The sequence below is a fragment of the Simochromis diagramma genome, unplaced genomic scaffold (assembly GCF_900408965.1).
Source record: "Simochromis diagramma unplaced genomic scaffold, fSimDia1.1 OVJJ01000097.1, whole genome shotgun sequence".
NCBI lineage: Eukaryota > Metazoa > Chordata > Actinopteri > Cichliformes > Cichlidae > Simochromis > Simochromis diagramma.
Window position 1 is genome coordinate 1,459,058 of NW_024387319.1, and position 17,028 is coordinate 1,476,085.

The window sequence follows — 17,028 nt, forward strand, 5'->3', positions numbered from 1 at the left end:
CACAGTCAAAGGAACCTGTCTTTGAGTGAAGATTTAAGGCGACGGGAAATATAAATAAGGTCAGCTTGAATCTTTACTGAAGCTCAGTGTTTGAAACAGAGTTCATGTTCACTGCTGTAATAACTAATAATGATTGAAATAATAACCTTAATATTGGCCATATTATATTTACATTACCAAAGTAAGATGACTTTAGTCTCATGAACAACATTAGCTAATTGTTATTTACTAGCTGATCTTAAATGACTGTTCAGTACAGAAATGAAGCCCAACAATCATGTTTTACAGTCCTGTGGTCTCAGCCTCAGATACTTATCAAATCAAAGCTCATGTAGAAACAAATAAACAAATAAAAGATTTTCTCCTTCATTTCTGTCAAACAAAGCTGTATGAAACATTTCCAGCTGTTAGTATCATGGTTGCTAGGCAACCTGGGCAGTGCAACAGAGGCTAGACCTTCCCATTTCACAAGCCTCGTGTTACTCCCCTAGTCTAGGCGTGTAGAGACGCACATAAGGTTGGAGGAGAGAGAGACAAATCCCCGCCCTGGTTCCCAAGCCAAACATCCAAAACCAGTTGTGAGTAAAAAAAAAAAAAAAGGTGATTTTATTGAAGGTAATGAAGCATAGCTCCAGGGTGAACCCAGGCCAAAATAATAAACAAAACCAACTAAGTCCCACCAGAAAACTAACTAAACCCTAAGAAAGAAACAGAACAAACAAATGACAATACTAACCCTTGCTCCCTAACCCGGAAAACAGGAGAAAACTGTTCCAAAGAAAAGGCGGCTCACCCCTTCCACTTCAGCCTAAGGGTACCTAAGCATTAAGTTAATGCACCAGCCGTAACACCTCGCACTTCCGGCCGTAGCGGTCTTTGAGTACGCGGCCCGTGTGGACCGTTAAGGCTGCGTACTTTAAGGCTGCAGACCCTGAATTGGGATACAGCCAGGTGAATGCAATTAAGGGCCAATCAGGAGCGAGAAAGCAAAAGAAGAAACAAGGTAAATCTGGTCATGTGAGGGAGAGTGAGACAAAGGGTAAATAAAACAAGAATCTTTAAAACAATAATTAAGCAATAAACAATTAAAGGACAGAAAAGTTTATTTTCACTTTCAACTATAGACACTTGTTCTTTAAAAACAACAACTGTACAGTCAGAACTTTTTCTGCAATTCTAAATTTATTTCTCACAATTCAAGTCCAAACAATCATGCTGACAGTTTTTTTCCCCATTTGTTGTGTATAAAAGCAGTTAAATATGTAATTTCTTTACACTGACAGAAAGGGGAGTTTCACTGGGCCGGCCCACTAAAGGTCACAGTGGCTGTGATGTAAGATGAGTTTGAGAGGGAGAAAAAAAAACATTAAAGTGATTTATTCAGGCTGCTTGGAGAAAAGGCCAAATACTTTTGATCCAGTGATCACTGTCCTGCATGATCACGCTGATGTTTGCACAGAGCAGATAATGAAGTGAATGTTTTTGCACATTGGTAACAGTGAAACAGTTTATTTACAGCGTGGGATCGTTTGTGTTCGGAGTATGAACTGAGATTCTTGAAGCTCTTGTCACACAGGTCACAGCTGAAGTTCCCTTCAATGTGTGTATTTTCATGAATATTACGATGACCTGACCGTGAGAAGCTTTTGTCACAGTGTCTGCACTTGTATGGTTTCTCTCCTGTGTGGACTCGTTTATGTATTTTAAGATCACGTGCAATGGTGAAGGATGACCCACACTGGTCACAGACATGCTTTTTAACCCCACTGTGACAGAGTTCATGTTCTTTTAATTTACTTGGTATGGGGAAGCCTTTCCCACATTCTTTGCAGTAGTTCATTTTGTCTCCAGTGTGTCTGCGTTGATGTAGCTTTAGGCTCTTTTGATTACTGAAAGTTTTTCCACAAAGGTCACAGCGAAACTCTTTCCCACCACCACCACAGTGACGACAGGGTTGAGAACTGGATCCATCTGTGCCGCTCTGCTTCTAAACAAAGACACAAAGACAGTGTAAGTCAGGGAATTGCTTCAACATCTTTATCCCGTTTTTAATCACCATTTTAATGATATACAAGTACAGAAGCTCAGAGACATACATAGAATAGAATAGAATGCCTTTATTGTCACTACACAGTTGTATAGTGAGATACAGAGCATCTCCACTATATACATACAGATGTAAAGGAGATGTTGCAATAGTTTGAAAACTTGAGACTTTGTGGGGAAAAAATTGCTTCTGCTTTTGAATTCTTCTCTTTCTATACCTCCATGTGGCAATGTTGGCTGAGTGGTGATAACTATTGTTCAGGAGATTACTCTAGCAGCTTCCTGCACCTTAAAGGTGGGCAGGAATAGTGTGGAGTGTATACGGGCAGCCTCCACCATCTGTTTTCTTTAGCATAGCAGTTAGTGGACTGTAGTTAGATTGCAAAGAGTAATCACTGCAGGTTGAACGGGTCATGGATGGAACATTGAGGTTAGAGCAGGGCGATATGACCAAAAATATTTATCACGATATACATTTAAAAATTTGCGATAACGATATAACTGACGATATAATTGACACTATACTAATATATTTTCACTTAAACAAGCAGCTGTTTTTTATGTGCATTAAAGTTATATAAAAATGTAACAGTGCAAATTCCTCGCTGACAGTTTAACCAAAAGGCGTTTCCAGTGGAAACTGGCCGACATATCCTCAGCATAACCATGTATAATATCCACAAAACTTAAAAAGAGGTCATACACACAATACGGTAACATTATGTTGAAGCACAGTACGTATCACTCCGCGAGGCTCCGCCTACAATAGCCGTAATGCTCCGACAATCCATCAAGCGGTGCGGCTTTGTAGCTTAGCAAAGTCGTACTGAAACATTTGACAGATTTTCGAGCGCCGTGCACATAAAATCGTTTCGAGGTCAGTAAACACAACCAGAGTTCATACATAAGGCACACGGGATTATAAGGGGCTCTGTCGACTTTCAGAAAAATCAAAGGATTGATTTTAAGTGCGCCGTATTTTCCAAACAACACGGTAATAACGACGGCCCGCTAGCATGCTCTACCAAAAATAGTGCTTTGTTGTGTATCTGACGGACGAAAGCTAAACCAGTTCCACACCACTGAAGCTGCAGCATTTTGACAAACCAGTTCTGGTTCATCTGTTTCACTTAACGATCCACTTTCACTCTTCTCATTCTGCATCGCCGCCATGTGTGTATGTAAACAAAGGCACTGCGCATGTGCGCTTTACCCATATTCTATCGCGATATGTCATTTTCCTATCGTTGCCCAAAATTACACCGGTATTACCGTGAACGGTATGATATAGCCCAGCCCTAGTTGAGGTTGACAAAACATCACAGACACATGGAGAACTGGGCGAGTTGCTGACTGTGCAGCGCAATGGGAAAACCAACTGAACTGAGCAGAGAGTCCAGAGTGTGGAGAGCTAAGCTGAGCAATGAAACCAGCTAATTGCTAACATGCTAACACAACTGAATAAGCAGAGTTGTTCCAAACAGCCAGGCTAAAATAACAAGATAAAAATATAAATACATACCTCACAGTAACTGCACTTGTACAGTTTCTTATTGGTGTGGATCTGTTGGTGGACTCTCAGGTAATGTGGAGCTTTAAACGTCTTCTCACACTTGTCACATTTATAAGGTCTCTCCTCATTGTGAGTAAACATGTGATGTTGTAACTGTGTGTCTGTTACAAATAGTTTCCCACACTGATCACAGCAGTAAACTTCATGTCTGGTGTGGATGCGTAGGTGAATATTTCGATACCCTTGATGTCTGAAAGTTTTTCCACAAATGTCGCAGCTGTACGCCTTAATTCCAGAGTGGGTAACTTGATGACTCTTTAAGTAGCTACTGCGAGCAAAAGCTTTGCCACACTGATCACAGCTGTATGGTTTAAGTCCACTGTGGATGAGTTGGTGTGTTTTCAAGCTTCCGGCGTCGGTAAAAGACTTTCCACACAAGTCACAGGTGAATGGTCTCTCCCCAGTGTGGATGAGCCGATGACATTTCAGGCTGGAGTTCTGAGTAAACTCCTTCCCACACTCATCACAGCTGTATTTTTTCTCTCTCTTTCTTCTGTGAGGTTTGTCGGCCTCCTGAGAGCGCTGACGTCTCGCTTCATGTCGGTCCTGCAATGACAGAGATACAGAGGCAGTGAGTGAAACGCAGTCACGGAACAAACTTTTTTACTAATGCACGATCTACTGTAGAATATAAAGCACCTTGAGGCGACTGCTGTTGTGATTTGGCGCTATATAAATAAAATTGAATTGAATTGAAACTCCCTCTGTAATGAAAATGACAATAAGGAAAATATTTTGCTCATTGGAAAAAAAATATATTGTATGAAAAATTACTTTATTTTACTTCAGTATCCTTATAAAATGTTATCTTTGTATTTTCTTGTAACTTGACCACAGGTTCAACATTTCTTCCTCACCGTCTGTGTTGAGCTCATTGTTTCCTCTGTAGTGGCTGAGCTGAGTCCAAATGGCTGAAAATGTTCCTCCGTCAGATTCTCCTCCTGCTGATCAGCTGGGACACAAAAGAATATTTTTATGTATTTGATCTCTGACAAAAAGAAGCAGAGCAAACACAAACCAGAGAAAGCAACATTTAGAAGATTCATTTGTTCCAGCAGCTGCAGGATGGTTTCTACAGGCTGAAGAACAGTCACTGCAGGAATCAACATCTGCACATTGATTTTCTGTTAGAGGAACAAAGTGAATGCAGACACACACACAGGCTCTCTCCAAACCCTCAGAACAAAAGCTGTCCAGCTTTGTGTGTCTGTCAAAATGCTTTTTACAAATCCTGCTGGAATCAGTGTTGTTACAGCTGCAGTCAAAGCAAGATGGAAACAATGAAGAAGGAAAGTTCAAATCTAATCAGACTAAATGTCTTCAGTCAGTGTGTCAGCCTCCAGTTAACAACAGTGGTGAGAAACTGCACTACTGAACCTCCACTGACGTGAGTAACTGCAGTTTGGTGCTTCATCAGAACTTTATGGCAGTTTGTACACAAACTGGAGAAAACATCTAAGAAACTGAAGGTGAGCTGATAGTAAGAGGATCATCATCTCACACTGCACCAGGATTCTCAGACCATGGGTCCGTTCTTCGTACCTCGCTTACTACATCCAAGATCAAATCATCGCGCTAACTTTGAGCTCGCTGTCCCGGTTCTCCGAACACACCTGTTGTTGACGATTAGTATAGCTGGATGAAGTAATGTGAGATCACTGGGTGGCTTAACAGGGGCTACGCATCGATAGTAGAAACATTGATCGGCAACCGAGCAGGTTTACGCTTACGGCTCTGTTGCTATGACAGCAAGTCCCGGATGAGCTTCGGGGAACCGAACGATCCAAGATCACGCAAAATCGCCAACAATCAAATCCAGCTAACTTACTTAGCGAGGTACGAAGAACGGACCCCATGTCATGGTTCACTTGATCCCTGCAAACAGGCACAAACAAAAACTCTCTAAAGCTTTTGTGAAGACACTGAAGCAGTGGACTGATGAGGCTGTGGAGAATCTGCAGGTGTGTCTGGACTGCACCGACTGGCAGGTTTTCAGGATTGTTACCAACAGTTTGGATTATTATAGAGATGCTGTGACGTCCTGTAACATCAGCTTCTGTGACGACAGCTGCACAGCATCACAGTCTAAACTCCAAAACCTGTTTTCAGCTAATGACTCTGCTTCTGTCTGGAAAACAATCAGACGGTGAACCAACCACAAACCTAAAGACCCCACTGCACCAATAATTCACAGCTAGCAAACAGCCCTGAACAGCTCCTGCTGCGGATTCTACCAACAATGACCTGTTACTCCCCCACCCAAGACTTTCAACACCTTAGCACCCCCCATCATTATAAAACATGGGCCTGGACCTTCTGTAGAACTTCAACTACAGAAATAAAACTGAACAAACACCCGAGTTCACTCCCTGATCAACATTTCATAGAATGAACACTTATACTCAGGTCTACCTGTGAAAATGAGCATTAAACTTCAAATATTCACGTGAGCAAAAGAAATCAATCTGATCAATGAAAAGTAGAAAAAACTTCTGTCTTCTGTACACAAAACTAAATAAAATCCAACATTCAATCCACAACATGATTAAAAACATTCTTCTTCTCCCAAATCACCAAGAGCTGCACATTAACCACCACAATATATTTTTATTCTCTGTGCTTTCAAATATGAACACTGTTTACTTTCATCTGTTTCATTCGTTTTTGTAAACATCTTCCTGTGCATCACTTTACAGCAGCCAGACTCATTAAAATGAGACTTTGTAGTTCATTTCCTCTCATGTGTTCATCCACAGCAGCAGGGCAGTCTATTGTGACCCTGATACTGCAGCAGATCTATGGGCTCAAAATGTGGTCATAAATATTTTGTACTTGTAAAAAAGATTTGTGTGTGTAAAAAAGATTTGTGTGCGTAAAAAAGATTTGTGTGTGGACCCCTGCAAGTTACAAGTACGGATTTTGACCCTATTTTTCTTCCTTTCATCTGATTGGTCAATGTCATGTCAATCACAAATGTAACAATCCAATCAGAGAACAGATGGGTTTGGCTGTCGGAGGGGCGCTTTTTTGAACTGCAGGTCCTTGAAGGGTGATACAGTTTGAAGCTGGAGGATCGCTATATAAATATCCGATAGCAGCTAGGTCCCCTAACTTTCAGCAGCTGTTGAAAGGAAAAAGTTGTGGTATATCAGTGGTTAGAAATACCATTATTACTTTAGGATTAGTTTAACACAAAGTCAGGGCTGACCCAGGGAGTCACAGCGCGCAGCATAAAAGTCCTTTCACATCGGACGCAGGATGTGCTGCTAATGCTAACTGCTAACTAAAAGCAAAGGATCCAGAATTTGTTACGCTGGCTGCTGGGCTCTGTGGGTTTTTGCAGCAGCTCTACCTGTACTAGATGCACCTGCTCCTTGTCTTTTCTATCTCTGACTTTATGTCCTCTACAAGAGTTTGTTTTTTTTGCTGGTTCTTCGAATGTTCAATAAAAACATGTATGCTAATTCATAACGAAGAAAGCTTTGTAATGAAGACTGTCATTACCAAAACGCTGCCCGCCCCCACCCCGCGGTCCGCAGCGCTGTTGAAAAGGCTGTGGAAGTCCCTGTATTAAACACGTAGACCTGTGACACAAAAATCACCAAACTTGGACGACCACAGACTGTTTTCCTTCGTGGTGATGAAGGAAAACGCTGGGTTGGCATGTAAAAGGGCATTTATTCCCTTCAAAGACCTGGGCCCTATTTCAGGAAGCCGGTTTAGAAAACTCAGAGTGAAAAACGATACTCAGGGTTGAGTAACCCCGAACTGTCCAACTCGGAATATTCGGTTTCAGAAAGGCTGATAACAATTAGTTCAGTCAACGCGGAGTTGCTTTAACCCCAAGTTAAGCGCGCGCACGAGGATACATAAAGCCCTGATTAGTGGAGCACAGATTAAGCGAGTCACCATGGAGACAGAGGGAAAGAAGGCGCGGTCAATGTATTTTACAGCGCTTGAGGCTGAAATTCTGATGGCAGCATATGCCGATAACATGCAAATTTTGCGGAAAAAAAGTAACACAGCCTCAGCTGCAAAAGAAAGGGAGCATGCATGGCAAAACATAGCCGACAGAGTCAATGCGTGAGTGTTAATTTAAACATTGATCTAGGGATTTCCACCCATTTAACACGTTATTTTATTATATTTTATTTTATTTTTTATTTCATACATTTTATTTTGTGATGTGAGCGCAGGTGCAACCCAACAGGCCCCAAACGTTCCTGGCAGCAAGTAAAAATGAAATATAAAAATATAGTCCGAACAGGTAAGGTGTAATTGTATTATGAGCCATAGTGCTTGGTCTGTTTGTCCCATGTGAATCAATTGCAGTTAGAGGCTACATTAATTTCCCCTCTGTAAGCACTCATTGAAATTATCTGAGCACATTACAAGTACATATTTGCTTACTCTGTATGATCAAATGTGACCCGTTATAGCCAACAGAAAAAGAAGCGGAGGCCCGAAAAACAGGTGGGGGTCCTCCACCACCACCACTCACAGAGGCTGAGCAGTTGGCTTCCACGTTTGTGATAATGTTGGCAGCATCACATATGATCGTCACAGTGCAGAGAACACAAATTAGCATCCATTACTATAATGAAATAATTTGTTAGTTTGAAATGCTACAGGGAACTATATACCTGTACATTAATGCTGTGGAAAGACTTCCTGTTCACATAGTCTCCTTCATTTACTGAAGGAGCAATGATTGGAATGTGAGTGCCATCTATACAGCCAATCACGCCTGGGAACCGTGAGAATAAATGTAAAATTTAAGTAGTAGTTCAAGTATCACCACATCATGAATTAAGTTTCGTTCATCCTGATACCTGCAATTTTGTGGAATCCCTCTTTGATAAATCTTGTGGGTCTATGACCGGGGAACACCACAAACGAGTACAGGAGAGGTTTCAGTGCAACTGTAACATTCCTGACTGCCCGACAGACGGTAGCCTTGGAAACGTGCTCAGCGTCACCAATATTATACAGAAAGCTCCCGTTTGCAAAAAACCGAAGTGCAATACAAATAATATGTACAGAACTGAGAGGATGTCCGCGATGTGTCACATGAGCAATATTAGGCCTGAGGATGTTATTCAAATAAATTATAGATTGTGCTGAAAAACGGTAACGTTCACACAGGAACTCATCAGGAAATGATAAATTGTCTGAACGCGCTCTAATCACTCTCTCCCGGCGGAGAGCTCTGCGGAGAATTTGGGCTTCAACATCTATTGGCTCTTCAAGGAAGGAGCACGCCATGTCTGACACTTCCTACAGTCAGGTTTCCGACAAAGAGGCGGAGAACGTCAGGGTTAGTTGAAGTAAACCTGCTAGGGGGCAGGTTAGCTTCACGGAGTGTGTCGTCATAGTAACTCACTCAGAATTAATCTAAACTCGCTTTGTGAAACCGAAAACCCAGAGTTTTCGTTAACTCAGGGTATACTTACTCAGAGTTTGCACTAAACCGGCTTCCTGAAACAGGGCCCTGCAGTTCAAAAAAAGCGCCCCTCGACAGCCAAACCCATCTGTTCTCTGATTGGATTGTTACATTTGTGATTGACATGACATTGACCAATCAGATGAAAGGAAGAAAAATAGGGTCAAAATCCGTACTTGTAACTTGCAGGGGTTTTTTTTCTAAGTCCACACACAAATCTTTTTTACACATACAAAATATTTATGACCACATTTTGAGCCCATAGTGCTCGGGCAACTCAGGCAGAATGCGTGGGTGTCGCCAGTACTCTGTACCGCGGGGCGATGGGTGGGTGGGGGGAGAGTAACGAACTTCTTTCAAATCTATTCTTGGCACCCCCTCACGGCAGTTTCCTTCTTTCTCTTCTTTCATAGCTTACTTCCTGCTACAATCACGAGTGAGGCCTTCATTTCTCACAAAACGCTCAACTTCTCCCAGCATGCTGAGCTAATGATTAGTTGGTGTTTTTCTCCAAACACTCTCTCACTCTTCTCTCAACGTGTTCACAATAAACTGTGAACAGACACCGAGGAGAGCAGCAGAAGACCTCATTCAGGAGCTAAACTCAACATGAACTGAACTCACAGTAAAGTTAGCTCGGTGCTTACCTTTAGATGATGGGATGGGCTGCGGCGCGCTGAGGCTTCGGATCATTTTTAGAGAAATCCAGGATATGGAAACCAATATCGGAACGATTAGCCCCTCACACTTCCCTTCTGGTGAAGAAGTGACGTAAAAATCGCCGTTTAATAAGTCAGGATCCCGTATTTTACGCCAGCGAGTAGCTTTGAACGTCCGTGTCACTACCCGATCCGTACCGGAAACCCGATCGGTACCCCGCATGCGCGAAAGGTTTCTACTTCCGGTCGTAGCGTTTTACGATAATTATGGTTCAGAGTATCTGTTAAGATGTTAAGAATAACAAGTATATCTTAAAATGTTTGCAATAATGAAGCATTTCAGTACAATGTAGACAAAAAAATAAAAAGAAAGTTACGGATCAGGACTCTCCGATCCTTACTGCGCATGTGTAAAGTCTGACCGTACAAATCGGGTCTACCCGATCCGTACCGCGCACGTGCAGATGTTTTCTTCTTCTTCTGTTCGTTTAATGGCAGTTTACTCCCCAGTGTACGAGGATACCGCCACCTGCTGACCGAGCGAATAAACCCTATTATAAACTGAATTATCGTCATTACAAACGTGTGTTAAATCTGATTTAGCGATAGTCGAGTGTGTTTATGCTTGTCTGTGAGGAGAGGATTGTTGGAATAGTGATGATGATGTGCGCTATCACTGTCAATTGTCAGTAAACACTTAATCTGGCTGATGAATCTACACGTGAGATATTACAAAGTCTGCATTATTAACTCTGTAATTAGGCGCCATTCTTCTTATTTTACGGCGTTGTTGCTCAATCGGGGGACGCTCTCTGTTGAGGAGAAAAGCATGAATTTCTTTGTATACGGATTATCCATTGTTTAAATGTCCCGGGCAGTCGAAAAGGAGGCAGAGCTGTTGAGAAATGCTAGGAGCTAACTGGGCGCTAACCGTATCATTCAAATATATTGAATGTCGCAATGTTGGCAAAGAGAGGAAGTGACGTAAGATTTGCGCATGCGGGGTACCGATCGGGTTTCCGGTACGGATCGGGTAGTGACAGTCCGTGTTGCTACCCGATCCGTACCGGAAACCCGATTGCTACCACGCATGCGCAAATATTACGTCACTTCCTCTCTTTGCCAACATTGCGACATTCAATATGTTTGAATGATACGGGTTTTTTGTTGTGTTTTTTAAAGAACTTAATAAACAATGAGTATACAACATACGAACAGATGAAGTATACAAAAGAACAGGGCCCTATTTCAGGAAGCCGGTTTAGAAAACTCAGAGTGAAAAACGATACTCAGGGTTGAGTAACCCCGAACTGTCCAACTCGGAATATTCGGTTTCAGAAAGGCTGATAACAATTAGTTCAGTCAACGCGGAGTTGCTTTAACCCCAAGTTAAGCGCGCGCACGAGGATACATAAAGCCCTGATTAGTGGAGCACAGATTAAGCGAGTCACCATGGAGACGGAGGGAAAGAAGGCGCGGTCAATGTATTTTACAGCGCTTGAGGCCGAAATTCTGATGGCAGCATATGCCGATAACATGCAAATTCCGCGGAAAAAAAGTAACACAGCCTCAGCTGCAAAAGAAAGGGAGCATGCATGGCAAAACATAGCCGACAGAGTCAATGCGTGAGTGTTAATTTAAACATTGATCTAGGGATTTCCACCCATTTAACACGTTATTTTATTATATTTCATTTTATTTTTTATTTCATACATTTTATTTTGTGATGTGATGTGAGCGCAGGTGCAACCCAACAGGCCCCAAACGTTCCTGGCAGCAAGTAAAAATGAAATATAAAAATATAGTCCAAACAGGTAAGGTGTAATTGTATTATGAGCCATAGTGCTTGGTCTGTTTGTCCGATGTAAATCAATTGCAGTTAGAGGCTACATTAATTTCCCCTCTGTAAGCACTTATTGAAATTATCTGAGCACATTACAAGTACATATTTGCTTACTCTGTATGCTCAAATGTGACCCGTTATAGCCAACAGAAAAAAAAGCGGAGGCCCGAAAAACAGGTGGGGGTCCTCCACCACCACCACTCACAGAGGCTGAGCAGTTGCACTCAGAAAAATAAAGGTGCCAACTGGAACCAAAAGTGGTTCTTTAGACTGATGCCATAGAAGAACCTTTTTTGGTGCCACAAAGAACCTTTCAAACAATGGTTCTTTGAAGAACCATTTCTTTCAGCGGTTCATTGAAGAACCTTTAAAGGTGCCCCAAAGAACCATCAAGAAATGGTTCTTTGGGGCACCTTTAATGGTTTTTCAAAGAACCTTTTTAAAAATGGTTCTTTAAAGAACCATTTTAAAGAACCTTTTTTGAGTGGTTCTTTAAAGAACCATTTTAAATCTTTCAAAATAAAATGCATCATAAATTGAATTTGAGTAGGGTAAAATAAATACGAGCACAGCATAGACATATATTAATGGTTTATTGTCATTTTGTAGTTACCAAAAGACAAAAAGGCATTTTAACCCTCAGCACAACATCACTACTAATACATGTCGCATATTAGTGTTTTAAACAGTAATTAAATATATTTGCTATATATCTATCTCTATATATATATATATATATATACATATATATATATATATATATATATATACATACATATATACATACATACTATAGCTACAGATAACACAACAATTAATACATGTATTGTTTAATTAAGAAAAGATCAGAAAGTGATAAAACACATTAGAAATAGCTTCATAACAGACCAATAAATCAACACATTTTCATCAGCAGATGTTTGCATGTTCAGTGAAAATATTTCAACAACAAGTTTGTTGTAAACTTCAGCCTTACGCTATGTAATGTACGTTTCATGTTGTACTCATGGTCCTTTGTTAGTCCAGTTTGGGATAATCTCTCTGACGTATGTTTCATATCAAACATATGTCATATCCAAACAAGCCCACACCTGCAGTTGTTTCAGTTTTTCACTGGTGCTTCCTGTCAGCTGGTCAACCTCACTCAGGCGGACATCCATATCAGCCAACCAAACGACAAGTTCCTCCCTTTGTGCTTCAAATCCCTCCCACTCTGAGACAAGGAGCTGAAAGAGAGAGAAAAGAGTCAATTATAAAGAAGAGAGAAAAGTGAAACCCTCCTCAGAAGGTCTGACTCGCATACCTGCAGTTGACCTGTGATGGACTCCAGTTTGGCGTTCACGTCATCCCTCGCCGATGCCAGCAGCCGAGTCTGCAGGGTGCCCTGGAAGAGCTGAGTTAATGTTCGACTCCTCCTGGTCAGGCTCTCCAGCTGGATGAGCCGAGGTCTCCCCTCTCGCCGCTGCCTCTGAACACAGAAACACAAATTGCATCTGAAGCAGGAGGAGCAGATTTTTTTTTGCTATTCTTTTCCAAATCCAGGCTAGATCACGTGGAGGTATTTGGAAAACTTTTTTGGCCAGTGGACGACTGTTGTCTTGCAGAAAGTCAAATCAAACATATGCGATACACAATCAATTCACAAGAACACATAAAAAACAAGTCCAGTTCTTGCCTGATTTCAAGTGAAATCTGCATCAAAACGGTGACAGAAGTAAAACAAGTGTTTGCAGCAAATGTGAGCACAAAGCCTCACTTTGTACAAGCCTGCTATTACAGTTCTCCTCTATGCAGACGACTTTCCTGTTTTCAAGGCACAACTTGGATCTGCTGTACGAATCTTATGGATACACACTAAATGAAACAATAGTGTGCATGACTCCAGATTCTGATCCCTCATCCTAATATGGTCCCAACATAGCAACAGCAATAAAGAAAATGTTGAGGCTTCAAAATACAAAGTCCATAAACCAATGGTTGACGTGGGTTTTATCATAAGGGTGATAAATATACAGATTTCAGTCTGTCTTAGAGATTTGATGTTCATTTACCTGCAGATGCACTATACGTACCTGCTCCATGGTTTTTCACAACGTTTTGCACATCACTATTTAATACAGGAAGTAGGTGAACTAAAACAAGTCATCTTTCTTTGTGAGAGGACCATATTAATGAAACAAACCTCAATGACATCATAGGGAGCCCTAAAGATGCTCCTGCTGCTTCTCTTCCTCCTCATCCTAAGCTTCCTTCTCCTTGTCCTCAACTTCCATCCAATTGTAATTCAACCTAATTGTGTTTCTCCCCCTCCTCTTCCTCATTTTGTTGGAGCTGTGAACACAGTTAATGTGACTCTGGATTAATTTGTGCAAACAAGAAAAATCTACAGCTTTTTGGTCAGAGGTGCTCTTGTGATTTAAGCCGGGTAGAGTAGATTTATGTGTTGATGCTACCTGCTTCAGCTCTGGCTGCTGAGTGATATTTACACCCTGGCTGGATTACAAACTTTAACCATGTGCTGAACTTTGGCCCAGCGTTGATACCTCTTGTTAGTATAACGGCCTCTTCTTAGCTTGTATGTATGATGTATGATGGTGGGTAAATGAAATATACAAAAAAATTAACTATATTACAAAAGAACATCTATCTTGGAAACATCAAATGACCGGAGCATAACTTGTCAACTAGTCCGAAACTAAGTTATGCAGGAACAGTCAAAGACACACCTTCTCATGTCACATTTCTATTCATTTCTATATAATTCGATTAGACAATAAAGAGTTATCTAATCTAATTATTCATTCAAAACACTTATGCATAGCTGTATTTTATACAGCTCATACAGAATTCAAAGTACAGGTTCATGTGAGTAGGGTCTTTAGGCTTTGGCCCCCCACCCCTGCCACCAGTATATTTTTAAGCAAATATTTCTAACTTTTATTTGAATATTCAGTTTCCTACCATCTTCTCTTAAAGGGTAATTGCTAGGTAACCCGCCCTCCCCCTTCGCACACGCATGCACACAAAGAAAACACAGTATAATTCACAGCCTCGTTATAGTGAATAAATATTTATGCCATTTACACCATCAAACTTAGATTGCTAAGGATGAAGAACCCTTTGTTCTTTAAAGAACCATTTGTAATAGCTGAAGAACCATCCACAAAATCAAAAGGTTCTTTGACGTATGATGGTTCTTTAAAGAACCATGAAGACATCTGAAGAACCATTTAAGAACCATAATTTTTCTGAGTGTGGCTTCCACATTTGTGATAATGTTGGCAGCATCACCACAGTGCAGAGAACACAAATTAGCATCCATTACTATAATGAAATAATTTGTTAGTTTGAAATGCTACAGGGAGCTATGTACCTGTACATTAATGCTGTGGAAAGACTTCCTGTTCACATAGTCTCCTTCATTTACTGAAGGAGCAATGATTGGAATGTGAGTGCCATCTATACAGCCAATCACGCCTGGGAACCGTGAGAATAAATGTAAAATTTAAGTAGTAGTCCAAGTATCACCACATCATGAATTAAGTTTTGTTCATCCTGATACCTGCAATTTTGTGGAATCCCTCTTTGATAAATCTTGTGGGTCTATGACCGGGGAACACCACAAACGAGTACAGGAGAGGTTTCAGTGCAACTGTAACATTCCTGACTGCCCGACAGACGGTAGCCTTGGAAACGTGCTCAGCGTCACCAATATTATACAGAAAGCTCCCGTTTGCAAAAAACCGAAGTGCAATACAAATAATATGTACAGAACTGAGAGGATGTCCGCGATGTGTCACATGAGTAATATTAGGCCTGAGGATGTTATTCAAATAAATTATAGATTGTGCTGAAAAACGGTAACGTTCACACAGGAAATCATCAGGAAATGATAAAATGTCCGAACGCGCTCTAATCACTCTCTCCCGGCGGAGAGCTCTGCGGAGAATTTGGGCTTCAACATCTACTGGCTCTTCAAGGAAGGAGCACGCCATGTCTGACACTTCCTACAGTCAGGTTTCTGACAAAGAGGCGGAGAACGTCAGGGTTAGTTGAAGTAAACCTGCTAGGGGGCAGGTTAGCTTCACGGAGTGTGTCGTCATAGTAACTCACTCAGAATTAATCTAAACTCGCTTTGTGAAACCGAAAACCCAGAGTTTTCGTTAACTCAGGGTATACTTACTCAGAGTTTGCACTAAACCGGCTTCCTGAAACAGGGCCCAGAACATGAACACACAAAACCAGGGGTAAAGAGAAAAAAAGTAATAATTATATGAATACACTCAAAAGAAGCACTCATATATATTCAAATAATTTAAAAATTTAAAAAGTTCATTTACCTAGGTAAATGAACTTTTTTTTTTTTTAAATTATTTGACTATATATGAATGTGTGTGTATAAATACACAAACAATACACATATGCTTTCATGCTTTCAATTGTGTAATTTAAGTGATCTAGGTAGCTCTGTCTTGGAAGTTCAGTTCATGCTAGAAATGTGTTTTGGAGTTTGTACGTGTTTTGTCTCTAAGACCACTTTTTTTACTTTAGTATTCCTTTTGTGCATAATTTTATATTATTGTTAATAATAAATTAATTAAAGCAACAAAGCAACCCGAAGAGTCGGTTTGGAATCGAAAGAGCCGGCTCTTTTTAGTGAGTCGAACCGAAAGAACCGGTTCTCTAAAAAGAGTCGGGAATCCCATCACTAATATTTTAGATAGCAAGGAGCAGATGGCCGAGTTGTTTTTTTTTTTTGTTTTTTTGAATACGTTTTATTGACAAAGCACAAAATACAGATATACAAATACAAAATAGCAAACACAATGTCAGGGGGTTCGTATAAAAAAGCAAAATAGACACAGTCTATTATAGAATCACATGATATTTGTGGTATATTGTAATAAGCAGCAGCTATTACTATCTCCCACCAGTAGGTGGTACTGTGGTATTGTATGTGTTTGAAAGGGAGCTGAGTAAAAAAGACCCGACCTCCACCATAGCCTCGTCTCAGTCCTCTGTGCTTGATCTAAAGTTGACTTTGACCGCAACCCACGTTAAACCAGCAGTTGGTACAACGCTGCATAAAGTTACAACAATATTGAACAGGGAACATTTATGGCAGACGGCCGAGTTTATTAAACTCCACCGACACCGCGGTAACGCAAATCTGCAGTCGAGTCACGTGATCGCACAGTAACAAATCACAGCAGATCAGGAAGAAGGGGCGGAGCCATTTGTCTGTGCAAAAGAGGAGTCGAGCAGAGAGAGCTGATTTTGCATGAAACGCAAGTAAAGTAGTGGACTAAGAGGAGAGAAACGAACTAAAGTATCGATCATACTTCACTACCAACGTCCTGATATCTGCATCGATCTGCCCACCCTTGTCTCCTGGATCGTAGCTGAGATCAGCGTGAACCACGTGGGTCTCTGCTCCCTGATCTGTTTCCTGTGTTTGGAAAGA

At 41.0% G+C, this 17,028-nt stretch overlaps 1 protein-coding gene and 1 long non-coding RNA gene across 2 annotated transcripts; one reads left to right on the forward strand and one right to left on the reverse strand.

Annotated features, from left to right (window-relative positions):
- Positions 1 to 336: 336 nt before the first annotated feature.
- LOC120717271 (zinc finger protein 616-like) lies at positions 337 to 10,085 on the reverse strand. Its single transcript, XM_040005203.1, has 5 exons — positions 9,710 to 10,085; positions 4,477 to 4,571; positions 3,569 to 4,165; positions 852 to 1,987; positions 337 to 473 (listed from the first exon to the last, which is right to left on the reverse strand). The coding sequence occupies exons 1-4, from the start codon at positions 9,942 to 9,944 to the stop codon at positions 1,424 to 1,426; spliced, it is 1,491 nt and encodes a 496-aa protein (XP_039861137.1). The 5' UTR covers positions 9,945 to 10,085; the 3' UTR covers positions 337 to 473; positions 852 to 1,423.
- LOC120717315 lies at positions 4,050 to 17,027 on the forward strand. Its single transcript, XR_005692174.1, has 3 exons — positions 4,050 to 4,061; positions 13,966 to 13,975; positions 16,836 to 17,027. It is a non-coding gene; the product is annotated as an uncharacterized LOC120717315 (long non-coding RNA).
- The last annotated feature ends 1 nt before the right edge of the window (position 17,028 follows it).